Source organism: Rana temporaria, chromosome 13 (assembly GCF_905171775.1).
Source record: "Rana temporaria chromosome 13, aRanTem1.1, whole genome shotgun sequence".
Taxonomy (NCBI): domain Eukaryota; kingdom Metazoa; phylum Chordata; class Amphibia; order Anura; family Ranidae; genus Rana; species Rana temporaria.
Window position 1 is genome coordinate 114,947,717 of NC_053501.1, and position 14,143 is coordinate 114,961,859.

Below are 14,143 nucleotides of genomic sequence, written 5' to 3' on the forward strand. Positions count from 1 at the left end.
ATAAATATATATTTTTTTACATATATTATGATTTATTTATATATATATGTGTGTGTGTGTGTGTGTGTGTGTGTGTGTGTGTGTGTGTAAAAAGTACCTTTTTAAAAGAATAGAAAATAATAATAATAATGTTCTTATGAATTATTATTTTCTATACATATAAAAACGTTTTTTTTACATATAATAAATATAATGAATATAATGATTGAGATATTATAAAATATATATTCTCTATCAATCATTATATTTATTATATGTCAAAAAACTTTTTTATATTTATAAAAAATAATAATAATTCATAAAATATCTATTATACTTCTTTTTTTGCTGTGTGTTGAACACCATGACGCGATTGCAGTGTGTAGTGAAAACCTTCGGTCCCATTTGGATCCATAGATGTACATAGAAGACGTTTCTTCTTCATACTATGAATCCAGGTTTAGGATTTGGAAGGGAAGGTGTTAATGGCCATTGATCAGTCTTTGGTAATCCCCGTGTTGCCGAGACATCAAAACATGTTAGAGACACTTTAACGCGTTCCCATTGACATCTAGGTTTGTGTTTGTTTTATTTTTATCTATTTATTAGAGGTGTAGTAGGGCTGTCACTTCTTTTCCATGTATACAGTCTATTGTACATTCCCATCAGTCCTGGTCCTCAAGAATCTTACACTCCAAGGTCCCTCTCACATGGACCATCTGCATTTTTCATGCGTTCTAAGACCCCTGTTCACACTTATGCGACACAAGAATGTGTACAACAGTGCACACGTTTCCATAGTGCCCTCTATTCCAAATGCACGTGCGCTGAATCTCGTCACAACATATGGTAAGTTCTTGCCATGCCCTTCTGTACTGGGCCCGGGCCCCATCCGTTCAAAAGGGGGGCTGGGAACCTACTAAGCAGGAGGGCCAACTGTACTTATTGCAGCCACCGTTCCTCTTCTCCCTCCCCCTGCAGCGCTGCCAGCTTCTCTTCCTAGTCCTAGTATATGTGTCCCTTCCATCTGCTGCCTGGGCCACCCCGTTTGCCCCTTTCCCCTGCAGCACTTCTGGCTTCCCTCCTCTCCCACCAGCAGCTACTATGGGCACACATTGGGGTTGTTTTACGATAGAGAGTAGATGAAGGGGTTGGTAAATATGTAATTTACTGGCCCCTTCCTTTTCTGATTGAACACAGTGAGCGTTCAGTACCAATTACTTACTGTGTTCATTCATAATAAGCATAGTTAACTGTGTGAATGAGCAGGAAAGCCTCAATAAGAAACAAATAAATCTATTTTCTCGGTCACATTCGGCCAGGAAGGGGGGGGGGGGGCTGTCAGGTAGGCTGTATAGGGCCCCATGATTTTTTTCTAACAGCAGCCCTGTGTGTGCCACACATAAATTAACAAAAACACAGGAGCGGTGGGTTGTACCTGCATATGTGTAAACCAGTGGCAGCTGGTGCTCAATTATCTTGGGGAGGCAGCCACCCCCCCACAGCCAGCCAACCAAACATCAATTGATCGCTCCCCCCGGTGCTCGATCGCCGCATTGCTCGCCCGTCGCCCACCATGCTGCCCCACCAGCCCCCGCAATTACCCCATCCAAGTCGTGGCTTTAGCGGCTTCCACCCTGCGTATCCTCCCGAGTTCCAACAGTCGCTTTTCCTCCCGGCCAATCAGGATTTAGGACTCCCGGCCAATCTGGTCTCAGAACTCGCTTCTTGATTGTCCGGGAGGAGAAACAGGAAGACGTTAGCAAATATTAATTTGCTCTTGTCCCAGAGGTGGATGGGTTCGGGGCGCAGTGCTCTGCGCCCCAAGCCCACCCTTTTTGAAGCCAATTAGAGCTTGAGGCTCTAACCATGTGCTTTGAAAGAAACAAAAAACCCCATTGGAATCCATGCGCCCGCCGCCCTGCATGTAGATTAGAGGTCGGGCCAACAAACTAAAATATACAGAAAAAAACATCAAATGCCTCCACTGTGCCCCGTCAAATTCCACCACTGTGCCCACCATATGCAGCTACTGTGCCCGTCAAATGCCACCACTTGTGCCCGTCAAATGCAGCCACTGTGTCCTGCCCGCTGACTGCCCGGCACTTACCCTTATCTTGGTGGGGGATCAGGCAGCGGGTGACGGCGGTGAGCAGCGGGTCAGGCTCCTGTTTCCTCCATTTGTCTCTTCTTCCTTCTGCTAGCCGTCCAATCAGAGCGCCTGTGCCTTCAGCCAATCAGGTGACGGGTATCAGACCTCCCGATTGGCTGAGAGGCGGTTCAGTGTTAGGAAAGCGAATATCCATTCTCTTTTCTAACACAGTTGGGTGGACTGCGAGCGCAATGCTCTGCGCTCCGAGGCCTCCTTTTTTGAAGCCCATTAGAGCCTATGGCTCTAATCTGGTGCTTCAAAAAAACGCCCGCCGCCACTGGAATTTCCGAAAAGGGGCTAGACGCCTGAATAGGGGGGTGGCTACAGCGGTGGCCATGGATAATTTAAACACCTAACCCCCCCAGAAGAAATGACCCCCTTCCTGACCAGAGCACTTTTTGCGATTCGGCACTGCGCAGCTTTAACTGACAATTGCGCGGTCGTGAGACGTGGCTCCCAAACAAAATTGACATCCTTTTTTTTTTTTTTTTCCACAAATTTCTTTTGGTGGTATTTGATCACCTCTGCGTTTTTTTATTTTTTGCGCTATTAACAAAAATAGAGCGACAATTTGGAAAAAAAAGCAATATTTTTTTTTACTTTTTGCTATAATAAATATCCCCAGAAAATATATAAAAAAACATTTTTTTTCCTCAGTTTAGGCCGATACGTATTCTTCTACCTATTTTTGGTGAAAAAAATCGCAATAAGCGTTTATTAAATGGTGTGCGCAAAAGTTATAGCGTCTACAAAATAGGGGATAGTTTTATGGCATTTTTATTATTATTATTTATTTATTTTTTACTAGTAATGGCGGCGATCAGCGATTTAAAAAAAAAAAAAAAAAAAACGCTATTTTGGGACTATTCACATTTATACAGCGATCAGTGCTATAAAAATGCACTGATTACTGTGTAAATGTGACGGGCAGGGAAGGGGTTATCCACTAGGGGGCTAGGAAGGGGTTAAGTGTGTCCTAGGGAGTGATTCTAACTGTGTGGGGGCGGGGCTTCCAGAGACACGACACTGATCACTGCTCCCGATGACAGGGAGAAGTAGATCGCTGTCCTGTCACTAGGCAGAACAGGGAGATGCCTTGTTTACATAGGCATCTCCCTGTTCTGCAGCTTCGTGACACGATCGCGGGACACCAGCGGACATCGAGTCCCGCGGGCACGGAGATCGCGGCAGGAGTATGGCCGCACCTGTGGGCATGGACGCGGGCTGATCGGCTGTCTCTTATTTAAAGATAATGACACGGTTCAGTATTACTTTGTATTTATAAAACACATTTCTGGATATTTTGTAAACATTTCGGGATTATTATTTTACGTTGTTCTGTAATCTGTAGACTTGTCCCCATTCTGTTTCCTCCTAGAAATTTTGTTGTTTTTCTAAGCAACGAATTTTCGTTATTTTTGGAAATTAGGATGTATCCGAATCGTAATGGCGCCGAATTTGAACGAATCCGAAATAACGAAATTCGAACAGTTTTCGAATACTTGTTCGAAATTTGAATAGTTTCCAAATTCGAAAACTTTTTGCGTTCGAATAGTTTTCCAACTTGATAAAAAACTTTTGAATTCAAATGGGTTTCCAATTTCCAAAGAGAAATCAAATAGAATCGAAAATAAAGGAATAAAATAGAAAAAAAAAAAAAATTCTATTTCATTTGATTTTCTATTCTATTTTATTCTTTTTGGAAATTTGGAAAACTCTTTTGAATTCGAAAACTATTCAAATTTGAAAGCTTTTCGAATTCTAAAACCGTTCGAAAACCTTTCGAATTCGATAACTATTCGAAATTGATGCGAAAACTTTTCAAATCGAATATAGAAAAAAAAAATAGAAAAATAGAAAAAAATAATATTTCCATTCCATTTATTTTCTATTCCATTTTATTCTTTTTGGAAATTTGGAAAACGATTTGAACTCAAACTATTCAAATTTTGAAAGCTTTTCGAATTCGATAACTATTCGAAATTGATGCGAAAACTTTTCAAATAGAAACAAAAATAATAGAAAAATAGAAAAAAATAAATATTTCTATTCCATTTATTTTCTATTCTATTTTTATTCTTTTTGGAAACTATTTGAATTAGAAAACTATTCGAAATTGATGTGAAAACTTTTCAAATCGATTCGATCAAACGAAACGAATCCCGAAAACAAATGAAACTAATTTACGTAAATAAGGAAACTAAACAAATGTTTCCGTTCTGCGCATGTCTAATCCCAGCGTAGGGAATGCTGACGCGTTTCGAGGGTAGGTTACTCTCTTCTTTTTCATGTCGTGAAAACAAAAAAAATTATTTAAAAATAAAGCTTTTCAGCTTTTTAAATCTTTACTTCATATCCCAGAGACACAACAGGGAATGAGGAGAGATCTCTTCAATGTGCGGAAAACTCTCCTCTTATGCCCTGTACACACGATCGGAATTTCCGATGGGATAAAATCCGATGGAATTTTTTTTTTGTCGGAATTCCATTCAAGCTGTCTTGCATTCCATTCAAGTGTGTACAGGGCATAAGAGGAGAGTTTTCCGCACACTGAAGAGATCTCTCCTCATTCCCTGTTGTGTCTCTGGGATATGAAGTAAAGATTTAAAAAGCTGAAAAGCTTTATTTTTAAATAAAATATTTATTTTTTTATTTTCATGACCTGACAAAAATAGAGTACCTACCCTCGAAACGCGTCGACCGTTCCCTACGCTGGGATTAGACATGTGCAGAACGGAAAAAATTTGTTTAGTTTCCTTTTAATTCGTTATTTTCATAAATTTGTTTAGTTAAATTCATTTAATTTTTTTTCGGGATTCGTTTAGTTTATTGGTTTTCGAATCATTTTCGAATAGTTATGGAATTCGAAAGGTTTTTGAATTCGAAAAAGCTTTCAAATTTTGAATAGTTTTCGAATTTCAAAAAAGAATAAAATAGAAAATAAAGGAATAGAAATATATTTTTTTCTATTTTATTCCTTTATTTTCTATTCTATTTTATTTCTCTTCGGAAATTGGAAAACTATTCGAATTCAATTTTTTTTTCAAATTGGAAAACTATTTGAATCGAAAAAAGTTTTCGAATTTGGAAACTATTCAAATTCGAATACTATTCAAATTTCGTTATTTCGTATTCGTTTAAATCCGATACTAGTCTAATTCGGAAATTCGGATACATCCGAATTTTCGAATAACAAAAATTCATCCGAATTTTAATTCAGAACAAAACAAACCGCACATGTCTAGCTGGGATGGGCGCAGTGTTCCAAGATGCACGAGTTGGTCGCTGTGGATATTGATGAGTTGTTTTGTGAACACGTCTGCTTCATTTCTTTGATAAAAAATCGTTTTTAAGGTAATGTGCAAGGCTGGTGCACAGTGGCGGCCCGTCCATACGTGGGCGCCCCCTCTAATCCATGTGCCCGGCCCCTAATTTACATGCAGGGCACCGGACGCATAAATTCCAATAGTTAGTTGTTTTTTTTTAGCACATGATTGGAGCCTGAGGCTCTAATTGGCTTAAAAAAAGGGTGGGCTCGGGGCGCAGAGCACTACGCCCCGAGCCCACCCACTTGTGTGACCAATAGCGGAATAATATTCGCTATTGTCTTCCTGATTCTCTTTCTGGTCAATCGGTTCACAGGAACTGCTTCCTGATTGGCCAGAAAGAGAATCAGGAATACAATAGCGAATATTATTTCGCTATTGGTCACACAAGTGGGTGGGCTCGGGCACAGTGCTTAGGGACAGGGACTTGGGGTTTGGTGTTAGTTTGCTGCCCCCCCCCCTCAAAATATTATGCACCAGCCGCCACTGCTGGTGCACCCTCTGTTTTTATTCTTTTAGGGCTTCCTCAGGGGGCTGAAAAGTCTTGCCCAGCTTGAAGCCAATTAGAGTCTTAGGGACAGGGACTTAGGGTTTGGTTTTAGTTTGCTGCTTCCCCCCCTCAAAATATTATGCACCAGCCGCCGCTGCTGGTGCACCCTCTGTTTTTATTCTTTTAGGGCTTCCTCAGGGGGCTGAAAAGTCTTGCCCAGCTTCAAGTTGTCGAAGACCTAAGGTCCTCCATTGCTGGAACATCCACCTTGAGCGCAGGAGGTTGTTCATTTTGCTTGGATATATCCTCTTACAACTCATCACTGGGTCTCTGTGCTTCTCTATGCAATGCCTGTAGATCATGACCGGTGGGAGCGGCTGTACATGGCTTTTTGAGAACATTGGAGCCTCAGTACTCCTCTCAAGAGCCCTCAGGCCCTGATGCAAGCAGTGGGAGGAGTTATGCACATAACAAAACTCCTTGATGGTTGGATGTCAGTCTGGAGAGGTGGGTGGGCCATTTGCATGCAGACCGCCCTCCATGATTTGAAAGAACGGAAATCGAATTAAAGAAAGTGGTGGGTTGGGGGGGGGGGGGATATGCAAATATCTAAATACATTGACAGGTAGGGGGGGCAGGAGGGACAGTTGCCCTGGGCTCAATGTGTTTACTGTAAGAATCGGGGGCGGGGGGTCTTCCTTGTGCTGCAAGGCTGACAGGCAGGGGGGGGCAGGAGGGGCGGTTGCCCTGGGCTCAATGTGTTTACTGTAAGAATCGGGGGCGGGGGGCCTTCCTTGAGTAGTGACAGCGGCAGTGATTTTGGCAGTGAATGAAAGGGGGCGGGCCCAGGCACAGTCAGGCTGGGGAGGAAAGGGCTAGATGATGCTGGATGTCCTCCTGCCAGGAAATGAGGCTCTTATCTGACTTGCTGCAGCTTCTAATGCACATGGTGAGAAGCTCACAGTGTGCGGTGAAATCGGAGGAAGCCGTTTTCAGTCCAGGAGGAGGAGCCGGTACACCTGTGCAAGGCTGGCGGTGAGGTTTAGTCGACCACAAGGGAGCCAATAAGAGAAGTCCATTGTTGGGGTTTACATACATTGAATTGTAACAAGGTAGTAATTGCTTTATAAACATTTCCAGGTAAGGGGTGGGGTCTCATCCTTGTATTTACACACAGGCGGTATCTTCTGTCGGTGTCGTATTTCACCACACCTGCCGGGACAGGACTGTAATTGCCGGCAGAGACTTGTGTGGATGATCTCACCGCCGCCGTCTCTTCATCTTCCTGTGTGTGTTCTGTACAGGGATCTGGGAAATGAGAAATATGTTGGCCGACAGTGCTGCCCCTCCCCTTTTGCTGAAAATGCTGCCCCTCCCCTTTGCTGACAATGTTGCCCCCCCTTTGCTGACAATGCTGCCCCTCCCCTTTTGCTGAAAATGCTGCCCCTCCCCTTTGCTGACAATGTTGCCCCCCCTTTGCTGACAATGCTGCCCCTCCCCTTTGCTGACAATGTTGCCCCCCCCTTTGCTGACAATGCTGCCCCTCCCCTTTTGCTGAAAATGCTGCCCCTCCCCTTTGCTGACAATGTTGCCCCCTCCTTTGCTGACAATGCTGCCCCCCTTTGCTGACACTGCTGCCCCTCCCCTTGTTGCCAATGTTGCCCCCCCCCTTGTTGCCCCCCCCCTTGTTGCCTATGTTGCCCCCCCTTGTTGCCAATGTTGCCCCCCACTTGTTGCCAATGTTGCCCCCCCCTGTTGCCAATGTTGCCCCCCCCTTGTTGCCAATGTTGCCCCCCCCTTGTTGCCAATGTTGCCCCCCCCTTGTTGCCAATGTTGCCCCCCCCTTGTTGCCAATGTTCCCCCCCCCCTTGTTGCCAATGTTCCCCCCCCCCTTGTTGCCAATGTTGCCCCCCCCTTGTTGCCAATGTTGCCCCCCCCCTTGTTGCCAATGTTGCCCCCCCCTTGTTGCCAATGTTGCCCCCCCCCTTGTTGCCAATGTTGCCCCCCCCTTGTTGCCAATGTTGCCCCCCCCCTTGTTGCCAATGTTCCCCCCCCCCTTGTTGCCAATGTTGCCCCCCCCCTTGTTGCCAATGTTGCCCCCCCCCTTGTTGCCAATGTTGCCCCCCCCTTGTTGCCAATGTTGCCCCCCCCTTGTTGCCAATGTCCCCCCCCCCCTTGTTGCCAATGTTGCCCCCCCCCTTGTTGCCAATGTTGCCCCCCCTTTTTCCCAATTCTGCTCCCCTTGCTGCCAATGCTGCCCCTCCCCTTTGCTGACAATGCTGCCCCTCCCCTTTGCTGACAATGTTGCCCCCCCTGCTGCCAATGCTGCCCCCCTTTTGCTGCCAATGCTGCCCCCCTTATGCTGCCCCTTCCCTTTTGCTGACAATGTTGCCCCCCCCTGTTGCCAATGTTGCCCCCCCCTGTTGCCAATGTTGCCCCCCCCCTGTTGCCAATGTTGCCCCCCCCCTGTTGCCAATGTTGCCCCCCCCTGTTGCCAATGTTGCCCCCCCCCCCTTGTTGCCAATGTTGCCCCCCCCTTGTTGCCAATGTTGCCCCCCCCTTGTTGCCAATGTTCCCCCCCCCTTGTTGCCAATGTTGCCCCCCCCTTGTTGCCAATGTTGCCCCCCCCCTTGTTGCCAATGTTGCCCCCCCCTTGTTGCCAATGTTGCCCCCCCTTGTTGCCAATGCTGCCCCCCCTTTTCCCCTTTGCTGATAATGCTGCCCCTCCCCTTTGCTGATAATGCTGCCCCTCCCCTATGCTGACAATGTTGCCCCTCCCCTTTGCTGACAATGTTGCCCCCCCTGCTGCCAATGCTGCCCTCCTTTTTCCCAATGCTGCCCCCCTTTTGCTGCCAATGCTGCCCCCCTTATGCTGCCCCTTCCCTTTTGCTGACAATGCTGCCCCTTCCCTTTTGCTGACAATGCTGCCCCTTCCCTTTTGCTGACAATGCTGCCCCTTCCCTTTTGCTGACAATGTTCCCCCCCCCCTGTTGCCAATGTTCCCCCCCCCCTGTTGCCAATGTTGCCCCCCCCCCTGTTGCCAATGTTGCCCCCCCCCTGTTGCCAATGTTGCCCCCCCCCCCCTGTTGCCAATGTTGCCCCCCCGTTGTTGCCGACAATGCTGCCCCTCCCCTTTTGCTGACAATGCTGCCCCTCCCCTTTTGCTGACAATGCTGCCCCCCCTTGTTGCCAATGCTGCCCCCCCTTGTTGCCAATGTTGCCCCCTCTGCTTCCAATGCCCCCCCCCTTTTGCTGACAATTCTGCCCCCCCCCCCCTTTTGCTGACAATGTTGCCCCCCCCCCCCTTGCTGACATTGCTAGTTTCCTGGCTGTCTTGGCACATGGACATGCAGAATATAATACTTCTGTTTCCAGGACAGATGAATTCACAGAGAGGATGACTTACCTCACCTATCTGTCACATTAATACAGTAATAAAAATAATTGGATTGCATTTTGTTTGCCTGACACACGTTAATGTCACCGTCTGATCAACTGTGGAGGACGTTCCAAACTTTTTACAACATAAAATCACACAAAACTCTCTGGGCCATATTCTCAAACAAGTTACGTAGGCGTATCAACAGATACGCCTACGTAAGTCCGTTTCCTATGTTTAAGTGTATTCTCAAACTGAGATACACTTAAACATGCCTAAGATACGACAGCTAGCGCCGTTGTATCTTAGGCTGCAATATTTACGCTGACCGCTAGGTGGCGGTCAGCGTAGAATATGCAAATGACTAGTCACACCGATTCTCGAACGTACGCTTGCCCGCCGTAGTGTTTTAACGTCGTTTCGGTAAGCGATACGCGGCATAAAGATAAAGATGCCCCCTAGGTGGCGTACTCAATGTTAAGTATGGCCGTCGATCCCGCGTCGAAATTTCAAAATTAAACGTCGTTTACGTAAGTCGTCCGTGAATGGCGCTGGACGCCATTTACGTTACAGTCAAAACAAATGACGTCCGTGAGACGTCATTTAGCGCAATGCAAGTCGGGTAATTTACCCGACGGAGCATGCGCATTACGATCGGCGCGGGAACGCGCCTAATTTAAATGATCCACGCCCCCTGCCTGGATCATTTGAATTAGGATGGCTTACGCGGGTGGACTTTACGCGATGCCGCCGCAAGTTTACAGGTAAGTGGTTTGGGAATCAGGCACTTGCCACTTAAACTTGCGGCGGCGTAACGTAAAGTACATACGTTCCGCCGCCTGAAATGTATGAGAATATGGCCCAAAATCTCTATCTCTATCTCTATCTCTATCTCTATCTCTATCTCTATCTCTATCTCTATCTCTATCTCTATCTTGTCCAATAACTGGAAGCGACGGGGTCAATTTATTTTAGAAAATTGCGGAAATCTCAAACGTCACAAATAATCCACAGAATTGATCGTCGGCTCCATCTAGTGGCCAACATTTGGGTATTTTTCCTGATTGAGGTATTTTCAGGTGAATACGACCTTAAGGCCACTAGGTGGAGCTGATGATCGAGGCAAATAAACATATTAGGCGGCTTATTGGGATTATTTGTGAAAAATTGAGATCTCCTCATAGTGAAATGTTCAGAAATTCCAATCTTCTCAGTCGGTATCTTCCTCAAGCGTCACCCCGCGTCCCTGCTGGGCAGAGGCGGCTCTTTAATTAGGCGGTCACCTAAGGCTTCGCACTCGCAGGGGGCCTCACGGCCGCCTAACTTACCCAATGCATTACCCCAGTTTTGGGGGACGGGGGACCTTGCCGCTGGTGTGCTCAGGCAGCGTTAAAAGCCCTGACTCGGGAGCGGGGCCGCCAACGTCCCTAACAACCAGTGAATATCGGTGACACCACCCCTTGTGGCGTCAATGACCCAGCATGCCCTCGGTCAATGACGTCACAAAGAGGGCGGGTTCACCAGGTGACATCACCATCATTATTTTTTGCGCAACAACTAAAAGAAGACCGAAAATTTAGAAAAAAAATGTTTTTTATTTTTTTTCTGTTCATTTTTTTTTTTAAATAAGTTTTCTTCAATTATGGGCACCGATGAGGTGGCACTGATGGGCACCGATGAGGTGGCACTGATGGACACCGATGGGCACCGATGAGGTGGCACTGATGGGCACCGATAAGCGGCGCTGGTATGCTGCACTTATGGGCGGCGCTGGTATGCTGCACTGATGGGCACTCATAGGTGGCACTTATGGGTGGCACTGATGGGTACTTATGGGTGGCGCAGATGGGCATAGATGGGCACTAAGAGGTGGCACTGATAGACACTGGGTGGCACTGATGGACACTGAGGGGTGGCACTGATGGCATTGCTGGGCATCATTTCAGCCAGTGCCCATGTTGCCAGTCAGTGCCCATTTGTGGGCACTGATTGGCATCGATTGTGTTAATTTTTTTATTGGTGGTGTTTTTTTTGTGCTCTATTGAGCACCGGGGGGCACTCCCTGGTAGTCCAGTGTTGGCATCTAAGGGGGGGCTGCGCTGATAAACAATCAGCGCGAACCCCCCCTGTCAGGAGAGCCTGCTCTCCTCTACTCGCGTTAGGGTGACCACATGTCCCGGATTGCCCGGGACAGACCTGCAAAATGCAGGACTGTCCCGGGCACTGTCATGTGGGCACATTCATTCCAGGATAATACAGTGTCCCGGAATGAAACTGACACAGCCACCCCCCCTGGCCAATCTGATGCCCCCAAAAAAGGGCGCCACATCACCGCTTTACTCACTGACAGTACTTGCCCTGGCGGGGAATGCCTGCTTGTGATTGGAAAAATAATAAATCCCGCCTCTTGTGTCCAATCACTGTGCCGTGATTCGTTCCAGCACAAGCTGATTTTTGGGAAGGGGGGGGTGTCCCTGAATGGCAGTTTGGAAATGTGGTCACCCTAACCCGCGTCTGTCGGACGCGAGTGAGGAAGAGCCAATCAACGGCTTTTCCTGTTTACATTGTGATTGGACACGGCTGATCACGTGGTAAAGAGCCTCCGCCGGAGGCTCTTTACCGAGATCGGAGATGATGGGTGTCACTGTCAGACTGACACCCCGCATTACCGATCGCTGCGCGCCCCCGCGGGCGCTCACCGGCATGTCATCCTGCAGGACGTCAATAGACGTCCAGTTAAGATTTCACAACCACTTCCCGGACGTCAATTGACTATTGACCGGGCGGGAAGTGGTTAAAGAGCAGGATCTGGGGGCCACCAGATTCCAGATTCCGATAAGCCCCCCTGTCGGCAGACCCCCACAACTACCGGCCAGGGTTGTGGGGAAGAGGCTCTTGTCCTTGAATTATTTTTTCCATCATGGGTGTGAGTGGGGCCCCATGTTAAGTTTTTTTTGCCTAAGGCCTCACAAAGCCTAGAGCCGCCTCTGCTCTGGGACTGGGAATATTCATTTATTGAGTATTTAACGACGCCGTGTGTGTACGAGACCATAAACCAGATTTTGTCATCCTAACTTCTTCTACTAATCGTTCGTCTGCTGCTTAAAAAAACGTGTGTATGTGTGCGTCCTCGTACAGTTATTTTTCTGTCCGTCATTAACTGGCCGCTGTGACGGCGGTCTGAAGATCTCATGGGCGGGTTGGTCATTAATGACGAATAATGAGGCTTCAATCGGGTCCTCTCCACCAATAAAATCCCTGAGCTCATCCTTCGACTGTCTATAACGACTTACTCACCGGCAATTTAATAGCAGGAGATTTATTCTGTAGGAATGCATTCAATGATGTCGGTTAACCACTTCAATACTGGACACTTTTACCCCCCCCCCCCTTCCTTCCTGCCCAGGCCAGTTTGCAGCTTTTTGCACTGTCACACTTTTTTGAATTTTTAGAACTAGTTATCGGGCAAAGCTGCATGTACATCCGTTCTGAGCGAACTGCGACAAAGTCAAACGTTTCCAAGCTAATTTTTTTTTTTTTCAGGTCGAAAATTATTCTTCATACAAAATATAAGTAAGTCAGGAAACTACTGTATTCCGACCACTAGATTGCGCTGGTGATTACAGTATTTACCGCGGTATAACGCGCTCCCGCGTATACCGCGCACCCCTAAAGTTGCCCCGAATCCTGTGGAAAAAAAGTTTTTTTTTCTACTTACAGTTTTGGTGTCTTGCGCGGCGTCCATCGGCGGCCTCGTCGGGTCCGGCGTTCGTCTGCGGCTTCGGGTGTCCTCTTCGTCGGGTCCGGCGTCCTTCTGCGGCTTCGGGTGTCCTCTTCGTCGGGTTCGGCGTCCTTCTGCGGCGTCTTCGCGTCCTCCCCGCTCGTTTCCCGCGCCGAGTTTTGAATACTGCGCCGACATATACCGGGCAGGCTCGGCTACTATCGCGCTGACGTCCTGTACGTCCAGGACGTGAGCGCGGAAGGAGCCGAGACTGCCCGACTATACCCGAGTGTACTGCGCTTGGTATATGTCGGCGCAGTATTCAAAACTCGGCGCGGGAAAGCGGGTATCGACGTATACAGCGCACCCACGATTTTGCCCTGATTTTCAGGGCAAAAAAGTGCGCGGTATACGCCGATATATAGCGGTATTTATACGGCCGGCAGCGCCATCTAGTGGCCATAATGCAGTATTTTCTTGATTCACTGATTCATGCTCCAATGCTGGACGTCAGGTCAGACAGGAAATGAGGCGGGGCTCTATCTGACTTGCTGCAGCTTCTAATGCACCCTGTGAGAAGCTCGCAGTGTACAGTGAAATGAACGTAAGCCATCTTCTAGATTGTAAGCTCTGACAAGCAGGGCCCTCGGACCCCCCTTGTATTGATTTGTATTGTGACTGTACTGTCTTCCCTGATGTAAAGCGCTGCGCAAACTGTTGGCGCTATATAAATCCTGAATAATAATAATAATAATAATAATAATAATAATAATAATAATAATAATAATAATTTCAGTCCAGGAGAGGAGCCGGTAAAGACCGAAGGGAATGCCGGAGGACAGATATAAGTGAAGCTGTTGCATTGCTCTGTATGGGTAAAGCGCTGGGTTACTTTGAGGCTCCTCCTTCTTTAATAATCAAAATAAAAATATGTGAACCCTTTTAATAGGTCCCCCATAGTAACCTGATCTTGTGTTCTCACTTCAGCTCTAAGGACTTGGGGGGTCAGAACACAGCGCCCTCCCGTGGTGGCCGGCAGAGTATCGATGACATGGAGCTGAAAGAGGAGTGGCAGGACGAGGAGTTTCCCAGGTAT

General features: G+C 47.2%; 1 protein-coding gene across 5 annotated transcripts in view; it reads left to right on the forward strand.

The window, feature by feature from the left end:
* Positions 1–14,143, forward strand: part of LOC120921080 (bcl-2/adenovirus E1B 19 kDa-interacting protein 2-like protein) — a 39,368-nt gene that overhangs the window by 8,736 nt on the left and 16,489 nt on the right. For all 5 annotated transcript variants that reach the window (XM_040333720.1, XM_040333718.1, XM_040333719.1 and 2 more), the window contains exon 2: positions 14,035–14,139. In XM_040333720.1, the coding sequence (XP_040189654.1) occupies positions 14,035–14,139 (105 nt within the window). The remainder of the gene's footprint in view (positions 1–14,034; positions 14,140–14,143) is intronic.